We start from the raw sequence: 17,801 nt of genomic DNA on the forward strand, positions 1-17,801 counted from the left end.
AAAATGGCAAATGAAATTTAATGTGGATAAATATAAAGTAATGCACATTGGAAAAAATAACCCCAACGCTACATACAATATGATGGGGACTAATTTAGCTACAACTAAACAAGAGAAAGATCTTGGAGTCATCGTGGATAGTTTTCTGAAGACGTCCACGCAGTGTGCAGCGGCAGTCAAAAAAGCAAACAGGATGTTAGGAATCATTTAAAAAGGGATAGAGAATAAGACGGAGAATATCTTATTGCCCTTATATAAATCCACGGTAGGCCCACATCTTGAATATTGCGTACAGATGTGGTTCCCCTCATCTCAAAAAATATATACTGGCATTAGAAAAGGTTCAGAAAAGGAAACTAAAATGATTGGGGTTTTGGAACGGGTCCCATATGAGGAGAGATTAAAGAGGCTAGGACTTTTCAGCTTGGAAAAGAGGAGACTAAGAGGGGATATGATAGAGGTCTATAAAATTATGAGTGGTGTGGAGAAAGTGAATAAGGAAACGTTATTTACTTGTTCCCATAATATAAGAACTAGGGTCCACCAAATGAAATTAATGAGTAGCAGGTTTAAAACAAATAAAAGGAAGTTCTTCAGTCAGCGCACAGTCAACCTGTGGAACTCCTTGCCTGAGGAGGTTGTGAAGACTAGGACTAAAACAGGGTTTGAAAGAGAACTGGATAAATTCATGGAGGTTAAGTCCATTAATGGCTATTAGCCAGGATGGGCAAGGAATGGTGTCCCTAGCCTCTGTTTGTCAGAGAGTGGAGATGGATGGCAGGAGAGAGATCACTTGATCATTACCTGTTAGGTTCACTCCCTCTGGGGCACCTGGCATTGGCCACTGTTGGCAGACAGGATCCTGGGCTGGATAGACCTTTGGTCTGACCCAGTATGGCCATTCTTTATGTTCTTAATCTTTTTAGTCTCTCCTCTTATGGAAGCCACGCCATACCCTTGGCCATCATTGTGGCCCTTCTCTGAACACTTTCCAGTTCCACTACATTCTTTTTGATATGGGGTGACCAAAACTGTACACAGTATTTAAGGTCATGTTAATGGGCACTATAGGGACAGAAATCAAAACTGAAGAAGAGAAACTGGAGAAGGTGGACAATTTTACATACCTTGGAAGTACCATCAGCCAAGATGGTACTAGTTCCGAGGAAATAAGAAGAAGAATCAGGAAGGCAAATGCTGCATTTGGAAGACTCAAAAACATCTGGCAACTCAAAAACATCTCCCTCAAGACAAAACTGAATGTGTACAAAGCAATTGTTATTGCCATCACAACATATAGCAGTGAGACATGGCAACTTACCAAGAAAGATATGCAAAAAGCTGGATGCATTTCATCACAAATCTCAGAGAAGAATATTGGGAATAACATACAGAGATAGGAAGACGAGGAAGACCATGAATAACATGGAAATGAACAGTTCTGAACGACATCAAGAACCTCAACATGAAATGGGAAGGTTTGGAGAGAAGGGCAGTTAACAGGCAAGGATGGCAAATGTGGGTAGCCCAATGTGCAGCAAAGCATGGGCTGGACTAAGATCTAAGGTCTAGCCATGGATTAAAGTGGCATTATGATATTTTAAGTGCCTAGGCACCTAATTCATATTGAAACCAATGGGAGTTAGGCACTAAGCTCTTCTGAAAATACCACTAGGCGTCTGCATCTTTAGGAGCCAAAAACTCCTTTGAAAATATGGCCTTTAGGCACTTTTGTAGTGTTAGAGGCAATGGAAGAACCCAGTGGGCATATAGAACTGTGTTTTTTTTATAACCATAACATCTCAGAATAGAAATCCAAACAAATACTTCAGAATAAAATATAACTAATTCTAATTAACAATGTTAAGCACTTGGAAGGGTGACCAATTTTGACATTATAGAACAGTTTTTTGGCTACTTCTTTGTGCCCCACTTTCTCTAGAATTTCAGATGCAAAGGAACTGGCCAGTGGGTGACATGAGCACCTTTCCTAGATAAGTTTGTAACTGAAGTCACTGTAGTTAGCATGCCAACAAGGGGGCCAGGGGAGGCTGAATTACCGCCTGTTCATGCCTGTATGTTGGTGCAGTGCAGTGTCAGGTTTGAAGGAGCCAGAACTTTGTAGTTGTTGCACATGGAAGTAGAGAACATATTTTCATGAGCTAAGAGATTTAGGGCTTCTGTGGCTGGCCAAAAAATTCTCAGAGTAGGTCATGAAGCTACTAGGATACGTGATGGCTCTAACTGGTAAATCTTGGGTCTGGTATTCAAGAAGTAAAGGGCCCATGTGTTTCCAGTTTAAAGTCTAATTTACATATTCAGTTGCCATAAATGCATGCACAAACTGGGTACTTGTGTTGACAAATATGATAATTGTCCATTTAAATCAAATGTGCAAATTCCACATGTATTTTGTATGCACATTAACATACCAGACTTTTTGAAAATCAGGTCCATTGTGTGCTTCTAATTCTGTGTTCCCAAACAAGGAACTACATCAACATTTTCCCAAACAACTACAGTTAAAGTTTCAATCATCAGATGAATGCAGAGGAACCAGACAATTGTTGCTGGTTTATTTTGAGGCTAGGACATGTTTTATTTTATTGTGAACATAAACTATGTTATTTCTGTTTTAATTTGCTCCTGTTTCCATGGTAATTATGACATCGGAGAAAGGGCAAAAATATATTTTTTTAGATAGTAAAAATAGAAACATGTGGTGCTACAAATTACAGTTTGGGTCATTACATTTTGCCTGTGTACATTTCCCGTGCAGTTTCAGTTGGATGGGGGGTACTTTGTGTCCACCACAACAATGAAATTATTCCTATGCTGTATGTGTATATATCAGTGATTCCATCCGAGGCCAAATGATAATACAAATAATAAGCAAAATGCAAAAACTTGATAAATGGTTAACCTGCACCTTTTTAGAATTTGACTTGTCTGTAAAAACAAATAGTCCTGTTTTCACAAATTTTCAGATCTTTTCATACCTTTAATCTTGTATTAAAATTAGAACTCTGTTTTTACACATTATGATACATTGAATTGGCAGAAATTTAAAGTCAAAATGATCAAACATGAAAGTCTAAAGTTAGGCTACAAAATCTATAATAAAGGCACCTAAATATAGGTGGCCTGTTTTTCAAAGAGAGTGAGCAACATAGGTCCATTGACTTCAGTGGAGACTGGGGTTCCTAAGCACCTTTGAAAAATTAGGCCACCTATATTTAGATATGTAAATATTTTTTGTTTTTACTACCTTAAAAAATATTATAACTGCAGACACCCAGGTTTGGAAATGATGGCCTTTGTGAAGTAAATTTCAGTATAAATCAGTAATAACTATTATTAAATACAGTGATACAGGAGGACTAGAGAGCAGTGGGAGAGTGCTAGAAGGGAAATATATAAACTCAAGGCTAATTAAAGTGTGTTTCCCTGTAGACTAGGGAAGGTGGCTGCAGGTTAATTGGAGCACCTGCAGTCAATTAAGGCCCTGTTAGGAACCTAATAAAAACCCCCTGCATCAGGCAGACAAGGGAGGAGGAGGCAGGATTGGAGCTTGGAGGTGTGTTGAGAGATTTGGAAGTTCTGAGAATTGAAGTAAGGGAGATCCTGTCCCCCAGCATCTGACAGAGGGTAACCCACCTAAGGGAGATGAGGGTAAGAAACCCACAGGGGTTGAGAGGGGCTGGGACTCAGAGTGAGGAGCAAACCCAGACCCCTCCGCTGCTTCTCTCCTCTATCACCTTCCCAGGCTAGTAGTGGGGCCCTTGGCACCCAAGAGCAGGGGCAAAGGGTGGTATCTTAGCTCCCCTACCAAGAAAAGCTCAGGACTCCCCAGACTAAAATTGGCCATCTTCTCACAATACATAGAGAATCAGGTTTGAAAAAACAGATCACAGAGACCTTTGCTGTGGGCTTTTAGAGGAAATTACTTTCAAAAAGGTCAAAACACAAAATGAGCAATTCCATGTTTTTATTATTCAAGCCAGCTCTCTTCAGCAGGGTGTCTTCTTCACTGTGCCTTTACTCAAATGGTAGACTAAATGGGCTCTAAAATGGTGGGGTGGGGAGGATTTATTCTGTGCTCCAAAGAGCAAACTGTATGTATTCAGTGAGTGGTAAGGAGTAAAGTGGAAAATTCTATGAAAGGTAGAGTAAACATAGGATGACTCTGTCTTACTTTCAGAGTATCTCGTCTTGGAGTGGATAATAATTACAGCATTCCAATTGTACTACACCTGAGTATTACATTCTGCTTATTTTAATCCCCACTTCATTTGTAATTAGAGAAGATATTCTTCATTACTTCTTTGATGTGGCCTTTACATAATCCCATTTGTGGGATGCTCCCTGCCCCCACAACTCCAGCGAACTTCTAGTAAAAGAGTGTTTTAAAAGTTCCTAGTATTACTGCATACACAGTGCCTCACAGTATCAAATATTCAAAATGATATTATACAAGGGCTATGTGGTTCCTAACTGTCTCAATTCCTTCCTTTCTGCATCTAGCTATGGGAACAGGGACCTTCACTCCATGCTTGGAGACTTTTTTGTATACTAGCATATTACATTAGTAAAATGCTTTGGGATCCTTGGCGATTTAAGTTGGTATACAAATTTAGGATTACTGTAATGTTTGAAGTAGGTAACATGGAGTATCTGTACTTACAAAAGCAGAACACTTCTTTGTAATAACCTCATTTTTTCTTACATAGCAGGTTTTTCTCTTAGAATACTTTTTGTAGTGGTAAAAGTTTCCATTGTATTAAAGTCTGAGCTTATCAGATTTCTCTAGTTTTCACACTTTGGTACATATTACAAATAAAGATACAACTGGAAATTATTCTAATTAAGAAAGCATGTGTATAAGTATGAAGAAATCAAAACCACATGCTATTTCTCAATATGTTTTTAGCAGTTGCTCAGACAGCTACCAGGAGAATTTGTTTGCAATGCATAGCGAGTAGATTTCTTTTCTTATTCAACAGTTAATTACTTGACTGAGTTTCAGGTAGATTAAAAAACATACAATTTCAAATCTACTATGGATTACACCATCAGTAGGGTCCAAAGATTATGGAGCACCATAACACTGTACTTAGATTCTTGAATCAGCTTGAAGTTCTTCAGTTATTATTGTTAGAGAAAGAAATACCCTTGTTCAGTTTAAATATGTATTTAATGTTTGTTCTCTTCTCATTCTTGTTTTGACTCTGCACTCATTGAAGTCAATGGCAAAGTTTCCTATTGAGTTTAATGGTGCAAGATCAGGGGCTCCACATGCTAAAGCTTTAATTTTTTTTAAAAGCATTAGGTCTAAATCCTAGGCACCTGCATGTATTTATATCCATAAGACATTTGAATGGATCAAAATCCACTAACCAAAACACCATAAATAAGGTGTCCCCTTCCTATCTCTTACACTCACAATGAGCTACAATATGAATCAGTTAAAGCATGAGAAAATATAGATGTTAGCAGACCTGCAGGTCAGCTACATTGGACTGTGTCAGACCAAGGTGGGGAATAAATTTCAGAGAAATTTCACTTTCAGAGAATGACAATTGTACAGACTACTGTTTTAAGCTGATTTAAACTTATCTGTCATGGAACTCATACATGAAGCTGTTTGAAAAGCAAAGAGGACAAAATTATATGAACAGAAACCATGACCTAACAACTATATTTCATAGTTTAAGTGGTCTTCCTATTTGAAAACACTATTTTATTATTTTAAACTTTACAAAATGAAATTGAATGGCAAATGAAACCTATGCAACCAACTATCTTTGAACTCTACAGAAACCAAAATCTTACTCTACATGGTCAAGGTGATATCATTGGTACTAAAAGTGGCAGCAGTCTACCATCTCAGAGACTTAGCAGAGATCATGACCAGAAACTAGATGGTAAATCTCCATCACCACCAATGTTCTATCCTTCACACTACAACAGCCCATTTCCTGAAAAGCATAGGTGTGATGTTGTACTGAGCCATGTGTACAGTGTGGAAGAAGTCAACCCAATGGTGAGTAGTTAGTTTCCTTTAAACACAGAGGTAGCCAAAGTTCAGTCTATAGGCCAAATGTGATTCATGGATTCCTATAATATACTTTACACTTGCTGTTATGGTATATTTCATGCTTAGGCATACCTCAGTGTTAATGGTGATGATGGTTATCATCCGCTATTATGAAAATATGGTGTGATCTTCAGGCTTTTAGCAAGTTGCTAGTATGGCCTTCAGCTGGGGCACCCTGCTTTAACAATTCTATCACAGTAAATTCATGACAACTCTAATAAGGACCCTAATGTGCTGTTAGAAAATAAAATTTCTACAGAAGTAGATTAATGGATAAAATGAAAGGAATCTGTGTACCTGTTGTTCTAGGTGTAAACTATTGTATCCAAACATGAAGGAGAAAATCCTGAATGTTGTAAACTCTCTTTTTCTTAAAGGGAAAGAGTAAAATTGTAGCATTGTCAGTCCTCTCCATGTTACTCTTCACAGTGGGGTGTTAACCATCTCTATGGCAACTGGGGGCAGACCACATCTTTGCTGCAAGCCTGGGTTTAGGACTGCCAATCAAGAAGAATTCCCTAGAATTCTCTGCCTCCAAACTGCACATGCTGCAGGCTCCAGGCCTCCCTTTGTAGCAGAACTTTTGCAGAAATTGTGTGTGTGTGCATGTGTGTCTATCAATTTCTTCATTGGCTTTAGATTTTTGTCCTCAACATTGTTAAACAGGAAAGAGAAATCATATTTTGGCTCTCTGAAGTGGGTTTGAAGGACAGCACCTCTCCTCCCTGTCTCCCTGCACAGTAAATGGCAGACAAGGACAACAGGCCAAAGGGAAACTAGCTCCCAGCCAGTGCATGGGCTAGGTCCATGTTCTGACAATTGAGAAGACCATTTGGAAGCTGCCTTCATTGAAACCAGGCCAGTATCTGTGGCATGGGTCATAGAGTAAGTTTGTTTTTTTCAAAGCCCATCCCAGCCCCTATGCCCCATCCTCCCCTAGTCATAGGGTCCCTATTTCAACAACTTGTAGAGAAGGGAGGAAAGGTTCACTGGAGCATCCTGACTCTTGCAGAGGGCAAGTTCTCCCCGTAGCAACCAGAAGGAAAAATTTCTGCTCCCAGCCAGTCTGTAAGCAAGGTCCATGCCAAGGTGCTTGAAGACCACAAAACATGCCCTCTTCCTACAAGTACTTTTACCTGTAAGGCCTCAGTTGCCATGAAAAGTTAGATTCAATGACCCTTGTGATTCTGTCTGATCTTATGATTCTATACCAGCTCCTGTGACCTTTCTGATACCAACGAGTAATTTGCCTTCAATGGCGCCAGCTCATTCCTCATTTTGTGAAGTCAGTCCCTAATCAGCACAGATCTAGCAGCAGGGAGCATGGGGTGAAGTGATTCAGATCCTCTACTGTGGGGAGGTCATAAAATGGCCACTATTTTCCTTAAGAAGATATGCAGGATACATGCCTGTAGACTTTCCTTACAATCTCCCAGGAATAGCACTCTCCCCTTCAGGGGGCCCCTCCCACCTTTTCCCAGGGATTTTTGACCCAGGGACTGGTGAAGGATCTTAGCATTAAAAGGGACAGCATAAGAATATAGGAACAGTCATACTGCGTCAGACCAAAGGTCTTTCTAGCCCAGTATCCTGTGGTGGCCAATGCCAAGTGCCCCAGAGGGAAAGAACAGAACAGGTAATCCTCAAGTGATCCATCCCTTGTCACCCATTCTCAGCTTCTGGCAAACAGAGGCTGGGCATACCATCCCTGTCCATCTTGGCTAATAGCCCTTGATGGACCTATCCTCCATGAACTTATCTAGTTCTTTTTGAATTCTGTTATAGACTTGGCCTTCACAACATCCTCTGGCAAGGAGTTCCACAGGTTGACTGTCTGTTGTGTGACAAAATACTTCCTTTGGTTTGTTTTAAACCTGCTGCCTATTAATTTCATTTGGTGACCCGGAGTTCTTGTGTTATGATAAGGAGTAAATGAACTTCTGCCTTTATTTTCTCCACACCAGTCATGATTTTATTGGCCTCTATTATATCACCCCTTAGTCTTCTCTTTTCCAAGCTGAAAAGTCCCAGTCTCTCCTCATATGGCAGCCGTTCCGTACCCTTAATCATTTTTGTTGCCCTTTTCTGAACCTTCTCCAATTCTAAATCTCTTTTGAGATGGGGTGACCACATCTGCATGCAGTATTCAAGATATGGGCATATCATGGATTAATATAGAGACAATATATTTTCTGTCTTATTTATCCCTTTCTTAATGATTCCAAACATTCTGTTAGCTTTTTTTGACTGCTGCTGCACATTGAGTGGATGTTTTCAGAGAACTACCCACGATGACTCCAAGATCTTTCTTGAGTGGTAAAAGCGAATTTAGACCCCATCATTATTATATATTCATAGCTGGGATTATGTTTTCCAATGTGCATTACTTTGCATTTATCAACATTGAATTTCATCTGCCATTTTGTTTCCCAGTCACCCAGTTCTGAGATCCTTTTGTAGACCACCTTCATGGTCTGCCTGGGACTTAACTATCTTGAGTAGTTTTGTATCATCTGCAAATTTTGCCACCTCACTGTTTTACCCCTTTTTCCAGATCGCTTACGAATATGTTAAATAGGACTGGGCCCAGTACAGATCCCTGGGGGACACCACTATTTACCTTTCTCCATTCTGAAACTGACCCTTTATTCCTACCCTTTGTTTCCTATCTTTTAACCAGTTACCAGTCCATGAGAGGACCTTCCCTCTTATCCCATGACAGCTTACTTTGCTTAAGAGCCTTTGGTAAGGGACCTTGTCAAAGGCTTTCTGAAATCTAAGTACATTATATCCACTAGCTCCCTCTCATCCATGTGCTGCTGACTCCCCTCAAAGAATTCTAGTAGATTGGTGAGGCATGATTTCCCTTTACAAAAACCATGTTGACTCTTCCCCAACAAATTATGTTCATCGGTGTCTGACAATTTTGTTCTTTACTATCATTTCAACCAGTTAGCTCAGTACTGAAGTCAGGCTTACCGGCCTGTAATTGCTGGGTTCACCTCTGGAGCCCTTTTTAAAAATTGGCGTCACATTAGCTATCCTCCAGTCATTTGGTACAGAGCTGATTTAAATGATAGGTTACAGACTACAATTAGTAGTTCTGCAGTTTCACATTTGAGTTCCTTCAGAACTCTTGGGTGAATACCATCTGGTTCTCATGATTTATTACTGTTTAGGTTATCAGTTTGTTCCAAAACCTCCTCTGACACCTCAATCTGGGACAGTTCCTCAGATTTGTCACCTAAAAAGAATGGCTCAGGTTTGGGAATCTCCCTCACATCCTCAACCATGAAGACCAATGCAAAGAATTCATTTAGTTTTGCTACAATGGCTTTAGCATCTCAATCATAAGCCTAAAGTCTTAAATTCTCTGCCGAGATCCTCTAAGGAGGAGAAATCTCTAAAACTGAGGCTCTGAGCAAGATACATCAGACTCTCAACTAAGTTTTTTCCAGAATTAAGCACAAATGGGGGTTTAGCTTCATAAGTACTTATTTTCTTAGACAATGAGACACCAATAAATAAATAAAAATGGGAATGTTGATGAAGAGGTGTGTGATTCTTCCTCTGCTGGTTTATAAAGGAGTGGGAATTTCTCTATTGAGACCTACTCGTACCTAACGACTACCAATTCTTCATTACTCTGCCTCAAATTAAGCCTGCTGCATCCTTAGTAAAGGACATAGTTAAACTAACTAAGGGCATATTTCTGCCAAATACACAACAGGAAAATAAAATAATTCAAACAAAACTTGGATACAACTGCCTCAGGGCTGATAGTATTGCCTGCAGTCTCTTATTTTGGGAGGTCTATGCTCAACGGGGAGGCCACTGTGAGTGTGCATAAAGAAAAACATGACACAAAATCTATTTTAAACTAAGCTTCCCTAGCAACTTTTTCAAGAATGATGCTTCACCTGACTGATTTGCTATACATTCAAATATGTTCTAAGGTCAACCATAGCTTGAAGGAATTGGAATAGCATTCGAAACTGATATCCTTCTAAATGTTTTGTTGGTAAGCTCTTTAGGGACAAAGCAGTCACTGATGCTTTAAACAAGGGAATAAGGGGTTTCTGAAGTCTGGGCAGATTTCCCCCTTTAATTGTCATCTGGGAGTGAATCAGCTAAGAAAATGAGTGCTTGAGATGCCCCAGAGTCAAGTTTATCCTTTCCCCATGTATGTTAAAATAAACCAACACTATCAATAAGACCCTTTGTGATATCAGAAGATTAAAAGTGCAGTCAGCCATCTTCTACTCACTGGAACAACAGAACCAGCTTCATGAAGAAACAGTTATTTTGTAAAGGGCACAAGATTCTTTATGGTAAAAGAGAAACAATGGCATAGAAATCTCAGGTGCCTCAACAAGTCCATAAGGAGATCAATATTTTAAGTGGAAATACTGAAATCCATCATTGCAGAATTTTCTTCCCCAGACCTCAGAATAGAAAAATAAATTTCTTGTAGTCCCTACTGATCAGGGAGAGTCACCCAGAGATACTGTAGCTTCAGCAACACAAGAAGCATTTTCAATACAGAGTACTCCCTTTTTGGACTTGTAACTGCTATGTGGTATTCACAAATGCCATATTTCATCCCTCCCTTCAAGTGAAAAGGATACATGTCTGTCTCTGGACAAAAGCTTATGCTCAAATAAATTTGTTAGTCTCTAAGGTGCCACAAGTACTCCTTTTCTTTTTGCAAATACAGACTAACACGGCTGCTACTCTGAAACTTCTCATCATGATACTCAGGCCTCAGCAGTCATCACAAAATACCTTCAGAAACAAAAGTTTGAGTAAACAAGTGGAAGGGCCAATTACAGCGCTCACAAAATTCCAGCATTTAACTTATCTTCTAAGATAACCTTTATTTTAGAAGAGAGACAGAAGAAAATAAAGTCTGACATTAGCAGACCTCTCCTAAGACAAAATCTCTGACAGCTCCTGGGCTTTTTGGTCTCATTTATACCCAGCACAATTCTTTCTTTGCTTCCAGATAGCAATTCCAGCAAATAAGTATATAAAGATCTTGGTCCAGATCCAGTACTAGCATCTCATGTTGAATTCAGTCTTAATATTATTTAATAGCTACCTGAGGTCAGGTCTAAACTACAGATAACAGATGCCATGTGGACTCTTATGTGAGGGTTGTGGTTCAAAGATGAGACACTAAGTATAACCTGTCTCATACTATGGACTTTTGACTAGGTCCCAAGCAGTCTCTGCGGCCTTTCTAGCTAGCATTTCCATATTAGACATTTTCAAAGTGACAACCTGCTTGTCTTGTCATATATTTACCTCTCACAACGGACGAGTGGTTCAATAGACTCCTAACCCACCTCCATTTGGAACTGCTTGTGAATCCTGTATAGTGGAATGGACATATGCAACACATTTTGAAGAACAGTTACAGGAAGGTTAGTAACTGTTCTTCTTTGAGCGATGGCATGTCTTTGAGCAATAGGTGTGTGTGCACTCGAGTGCACAGTTGTCAGAGTTTTTCCCTTTAACGGTACCCATTGGGGGGCATCCTCTGCTGTATCATGCACTGAACGCAGGCATAACAGAGCCAGCCCTGACCCCTCTTCAGTTCCTTTCTACCGGAAGACTCCAATTGAGAGGGGAAGGAGGGTGGGTCATGGAATGGATATGTGCAATCACTAGAAGAAGAAATGGTTTCCGTAACTGTTGTTCTTCAAGATATATGTTGCATGTGTCCATTCCATGACCCACCCTCCTTCCCCTCTCTATTTGAGTCTTCTGGTAGGAAGGAACTGAGGAGGGTCGGGGGAGGAGGGGGGCTCCACCCTTATGTGCACTGCATGAGCAATGAACGCACAGACAGCAGAGGACACTTGTGCCATCCTGATGGATAGAGCTAAGGCGAAAAGCTCTGCAGCAGCTGTGCACTGGAGGACACACACCTAAGTAGAATGAACATGTACGACATCTCAAAGAACGTTACAGAAAAAATTAGTAACCGTTTCTTCCTGATGGGCAGTCCTAAGTCCAGCTCAGACCAAAGATTTGGTCTGTTCCAGTTGCCACGGAGATGGGGAACATTCCACTGTGAAGACTGTGACATGGAGGTCCTAGAATAAAAATTAACTGGTAGGAGAAATGAGGTGTAACCCACACCGGGTTAAGGCTAATACTAAAAAGAAAAGGAATACTAAAGTTTTTCTGAGTGTCTTGGTTGCCGGTATTACTGAATTAACATTCTTTTAGAGGGCCATCTATCTAACTTCTTAAGATGCAAAAAAAAAAAAAAAAAAAAAAGTCTTTTTTCTTTTCAATATATCCCATCATTTCATACAGTGTTTGCCAAGAGGCTACTCTAAATTACACCAGGGACTGAAGTGCCCTGTGACTGGCCCAAGGATCTTGAGGATAGCAGGGGAGCCAAATTGTGACCAGTAGTACATTTAAATATGTAGTGACACACCTAAGGCCTAAGTCTATGTTTTAGTAGAAGATGGTAACTTTGCATATTTTCTAGCTTGTAAAACTTATGAAAAATTTGTTTTATGCTTCAATAATGTAAAAATATTGCTGTACTTTCAATTCTGTACTACCTGTGCCTGCTCTATGTATTGTTCAGGTTCACCCAGAGATGTCCTTACCTACAACTTCAACAGAAAAGTTCTTTCAAGAAGAAGAGAAACGAGCAAAAGAATTTGAAGAGATTTTAAATTCACACATTGAAGAACTACAAAGGCATTCTGAAAATACTGTCAAAAAATATGCCAGGCTAAAGCAAAATAGACATATATGAGCCTTTTAGCTTTTTATATGCAGTTTAAAAACAAATAAAGGTATAACCAAGTAGTTACTCTTCTGATTCTCAAAACTAAAATCTGCTACCATTTTCTTGAATTTACACAGAAGACAGCTAATGTCTTGTAATATAAATTTTGGGGTGGGAGGATTTGCATTCCTATATTAACATGACACATTGTTCTGTTATTGCTTTAGTTACAGTGTATATTTGCAATCTAAGACATATCTAGAAATTAAATATGTAATTTGTTTTTGTCTACTTGTGTGCTCCAGAAACGCATTTGGACCACTGTAAATTAAGTAAAGATACATGAAACTTGATTGGGTAAGGGAGCTATCTAATCAATGGAGCTGGCCACTTGAGACTATACCTAGTCTAAGGGGATTCTCTAGCTTGCATAGAACTGGAATAACAGTTTTACACTGTTCTGTTCACAGCTCATAGCATCATGGGCATAGCTGTGCTCTGGTTATTCTTGGCAACAAGAATAGCTGTTTATGTCCATTGCAGCTGAGCCTGCTCTAACCCATGCTTAGGACCAGGCAAGCCCACAGCATGGTCAAGAGTAGGGAAAGGGCAAACATACCTTGAATTCACCTTTCCCACCACACTTTGCTTTGCATTACTGTGATAAGCAGAGTTCAGCTGGAACAGAGCATCTTACCTATAATTAGGGCCTGACCAAATTCACAGCCATGAAAAACACATCACAGACTGTGAAATCTGGTCATATGTGTGCTTTTACCCTACACTGTACAGATTTTACACGGAAGACCAGCGTTTCTCAAATTGGAGATCCTGATCCAAAAGAGGGTTGCAGGGGAGTGAGTCGGGGGGGGTGTTGCAAGGTTATTGTAGGGGAGTCGCAGTATTGCCACCCTTCTGCGCTGCCTTCAGAGCTGAGGGGCTGGAGAGCAGCTGCTGTTGGCCAGGTGCCCAGCTCTGAAGGCAGCGACCCGCCAGCAGCAGCGCAGACGTAAGGGTGGCAACACCACACCATACCGTCCTTACTTCTGTGCTGCTGCAGGCAATGGCTCTGCCTTCAGAGCTGGGCTCCCGGCCAGCAGCCGCCGCTCTCCAGCTGCCCCGCTCCGCAGGCAGCCCCGCCACCAGCAGCAGTGCAGACGTAAGACTAGCAGTACCGCAACCACCCTACAATAACCTCGTGACAACCCCCCCCCACCAATTACAACCCTGAAATTGCAGATTTAAATCGCTGAAATCATGACATTTAGAATTTTTAAAATCCTATGACCGTGAAACTGACCAAAATGGACCGTGAATTTGGTAGGGCCCTACTATAATGGTTTACAAGTTTTTCATTAATATTTAAATATCTGAAAAAAAATGTATTAAAAGTAAATCTTTCTGCAAAGCAAATATTGGTGTTTAAGTATAATGTTGGCCTATTGTTTTTATCTCAGTGTAGAACATGTAAAACCTTTGTCCTCAGACTATATAGATTGCTGAACATCCCCTTTGTGAAGGCTCTAAGCAGTTACTACTTTTCCAATTCTCAATCCTTCTTCCAACCCAATGCTCTGCATCTTGAGTAACTCTGTGTTTCACATGGCCGTTCCTTTTATTTGCCGTTCATACTAAATTCTATTGCTATGTAAGTGGAACAGTCAGAAAGTACAGGAGACAGATTAACAATTGACTTTAATGGAATAGTTACAGAAAAGCTACAGTACAGCATGTAGTGCACTTGCTGTTTGCAACTTCATGGAAAAAGCTGGATAAAAATAATACTGGTGAATCAAATAGGCTGGTTTGTGAGTAACAGAATTATCATTAATATTCAAGCCCACTCTAAAATGTGAATTGTTTTTGGAAGCGCTCTCTCCAACATAGCAAAATGCACTATTTCACACTTAGACAAAATAGCCAGATTTTAAATACTAATTTGCTCAGTTTTCAATAAAGTGAGTAATGATAATGAAAATATAAAAGAACCATAAACTCAGGCAAATAAAACTAAAGAAAGCTGGAGAGCAAAGAGTGAACAAAAAGATGATGAAAGAGTATTTGAACAAACTAAATAAATGTAACTTCAGTTTAAGAGATGATGCATCTGGAAGTTTTAAAAGAACTATGGTAGAAATTTAGGAATCTCTGGAAATAATGTTCAGTAAATTATAAATCAGAAGTTGTCCCTGGAGACTAAGAAAGCAAAAATTTGTCTTTAAGAATGATAGAGAGGAAGATAATAGAAGATATTGACATATTAGCCTTGTTTCTTTTCCAAGCAAAATATTCAAACATATAACCAAGTCAGTATTGCCCAGATCCTCAAAGGTACTTAGGTGTTGTTCCAACGTGTGTCACAACACCTAATCCCTGCACAGTCCAGTGAAATCCTCAGCCCTAAGCATGGGGAGAGTTAGACCCCTGAGGCCAGATTCACAATGGTACTTAAGTGCATTAAGTACTTAACTGCCTCTTTAAATGGCAACATTTAGGTACTGCTGACATTCTCAAACCACCACTCAGATGTCACCTGATCTTGTAGCATTGCAACACCTAAATACCTTTTGAACCCAGCCCATAGGCGCCAACTCCGTGGGTGCTCCGGGCTCAACCATGGGGAAAAAAAAGAAGGGATGCTCAGCACACACCAGCCGTAGTTGTTCAGTGGGTGGGGCTGCCAATCAGCTGTTGGGCGGCTGGCAGGGAGATGCTCATGGGAGTTGCAGAGAGCAGCCAGCAGCGGGGTGGGGTGGGAAGAGGAGACCTGAGGCCAGGGTCTACGGAAGAAGGGGCAGGGCCTCGGGGAGGGGGCAGAACAGGTGCAGGAAGAGGCGGAGCAAGGGCAGGACCTCGAGGTGGGGGAGGGCAGAGTGGGTGTGGTGCCTCAGGGTGGAGCACCCACCAGGAAAAATAAAAATAAAAGTTAGCACCTGTGACCCAGCCCCTAAGAAAGGGATCCTCAGTAGTCAGCAAGAGGGGCTTAGGCATCTAAACTGCTGAGCTTTTGTACCTGGCTGATGGGCCAGAGATAGGTATTTCCTTTTGCTGGGGATCCTCAGCTGCAAACCTTCTCCTGGAGTTAGGTGCATAAGCCAGGTCAGCTGTTTACGTAGTCCATGCCCTAACAGTTGATACCATCTCTCTCACTGCCTCCTCTTCATGGTCAATACCTCTCTCATGCTTGCCCTATGTTTCCCTGTGCCCCCTACCTATTGGTGGCCTACATCTGGACCATCTGCTGCAGGCTCTGACAGGTATGTGCTTGCTCTGAGCATGCCAAAAGGATCAGCCTCTCCTAGTTTGAGAATCCTGCTTTGGGGCCTCTGGGGCTTCGGGTTGAGTTAGGGCTTTGAGCTGTTCATTAGCTGTGAGCAGCATCACGGGGTAGGTGGCTTTGTGAACGCCAACCAGCAGAAACTTAGATGCCACCAAGGTTAGTGGCATCTAAATGGTGGACTGAGGTCCCTAAAGAGGTAGACAGACACCTAAATATTTTTGGAGATCTGGGCCTATGTGACTATTTAGAAGAAAGCTGTCCAACAAATTAATTTATTAAAAAAATACATCTGGCCAAATTAGTAACTTTGTTTGCTGCAATTACTCATTCAACTTCAGTATGGGTTTCTTGCAGGTCCATATACCATAGACTGATGGCATTCTGGTGCGCTGTGTACCATTAGTTAGTGCACATAGAAACCTACTTGCTAACCAATGTTTGCTGCGCAGATCACATTATACCTGATAGGCAATGGTTGTCATACAATTTCTAGATATAAATCCAAGTGCGGGTTTTGACCCACTCACCTGAAATGTGACCTTTTTCCTGGTGTAATAACTTCCCAGATGAAATCAACTAAGGTTGCTGAATTGACAATCCCCTACTTTAAACAGGAGGGAGTTGCTGGTAGAGCAATTTCATCAACAGATCCTAGACTCTGAATCTGCGCCATCTAGATTTGACAGAACTCCAGTTATATTGACCGTCAAGGAAAACTGTAAAGCCTATTTGCACTCCATTCCCCGGAGGTGAGGACCAGGGAGTGGTAAGGGAATGTACTTTGTTCATTGTGAATAGGTGAGGAGTTCACAACTTAATTTGATAACATTTGTAAATGCAAGGACCAACAAACTATGCAGGGGCATATTTTAAAAATCAAAATAAATTTTATATTTTTATTAAGTATGTAAAAAAAAGGTGAAAACTCAACCATGATCAGATTTATTGGGAGGTGCAGTCTAGAAATGGGGCACCTAAAATACTTTGTGCTCTAACTGCCACATTTTAGGAAAGTTAGTGGGAAAACTCGGAAAATGTCTGGTGGTCAGCAAATATAATGACGATTGAAATATAATATACGTGATGACCAACTGGAGGAGCTAAATTTGTATAGTCAACAAAAAATACTCAAAAGGGGACATGCATCAGAGGCTATATAAACTTGCAGGTAACAATATAAATTTAAAAGTTTTAATAAATTAAAATTAAGAAATAATTATGGATGATTATTCATAAATTCAGTCAGAAGTTGCTAGGACAGGGTGCAGTGACCTGATGCTAAAGTTTACGAAAACTTGAGCATGAGCAATTGGGCAATGGAGCAGATATTTAAGCAGCAATACTGGTTTTAACATTTTTCAAAGGCCTCCCAAAAATATTTTTAGCTCTCCAATTGAAAGGCTCATTTGAAATAAAAAGCTGCCAGCTTCCTTTGCAGCAGGAGAAATGAAGATCAGCTGTGTATAGTTGCCAACCTGTTTTATCAAGGGATAATTTTGAAATAGATGGTGGCCTAGGGACTGCTAACCCACCCTATCCATTTTTCCAAGACTTACATTGGAAGTGAGATCTGTCAGTGAAATAACAATAAAGGAGCATAAATATATTAAAATCACTCACCTGAAAGTTGGGTAGATATTTTCTTTCTCTCCTTCTCTTTCTTTAGC

At 40.4% G+C, this 17,801-nt stretch overlaps 1 protein-coding gene across 2 annotated transcripts in view; it reads left to right on the forward strand.

Annotated features, from left to right (window-relative positions):
• DEUP1 (deuterosome assembly protein 1) overlaps window positions 1-13,652 on the forward strand; it is a 76,670-nt gene extending 63,018 nt beyond the window's left edge. For both annotated transcript variants that reach the window (XM_037889568.2, XM_043528804.1), the window contains exons 13-14: window positions 5,818-6,043; window positions 12,708-13,652. In XM_037889568.2, coding sequence (XP_037745496.1) covers window positions 5,818-6,043; window positions 12,708-12,881 — 400 coding nt within the window. In that variant the 3' untranslated portion in view covers window positions 12,882-13,652. The remainder of the gene's footprint in view (window positions 1-5,817; window positions 6,044-12,707) is intronic.
• Window positions 13,653-17,801: the final 4,149 nt, after the last annotated feature.

This window comes from Chelonia mydas, chromosome 1, assembly GCF_015237465.2.
Source record: "Chelonia mydas isolate rCheMyd1 chromosome 1, rCheMyd1.pri.v2, whole genome shotgun sequence".
In the NCBI taxonomy this organism is placed as follows: Eukaryota; Metazoa; Chordata; order Testudines; family Cheloniidae; genus Chelonia; species Chelonia mydas.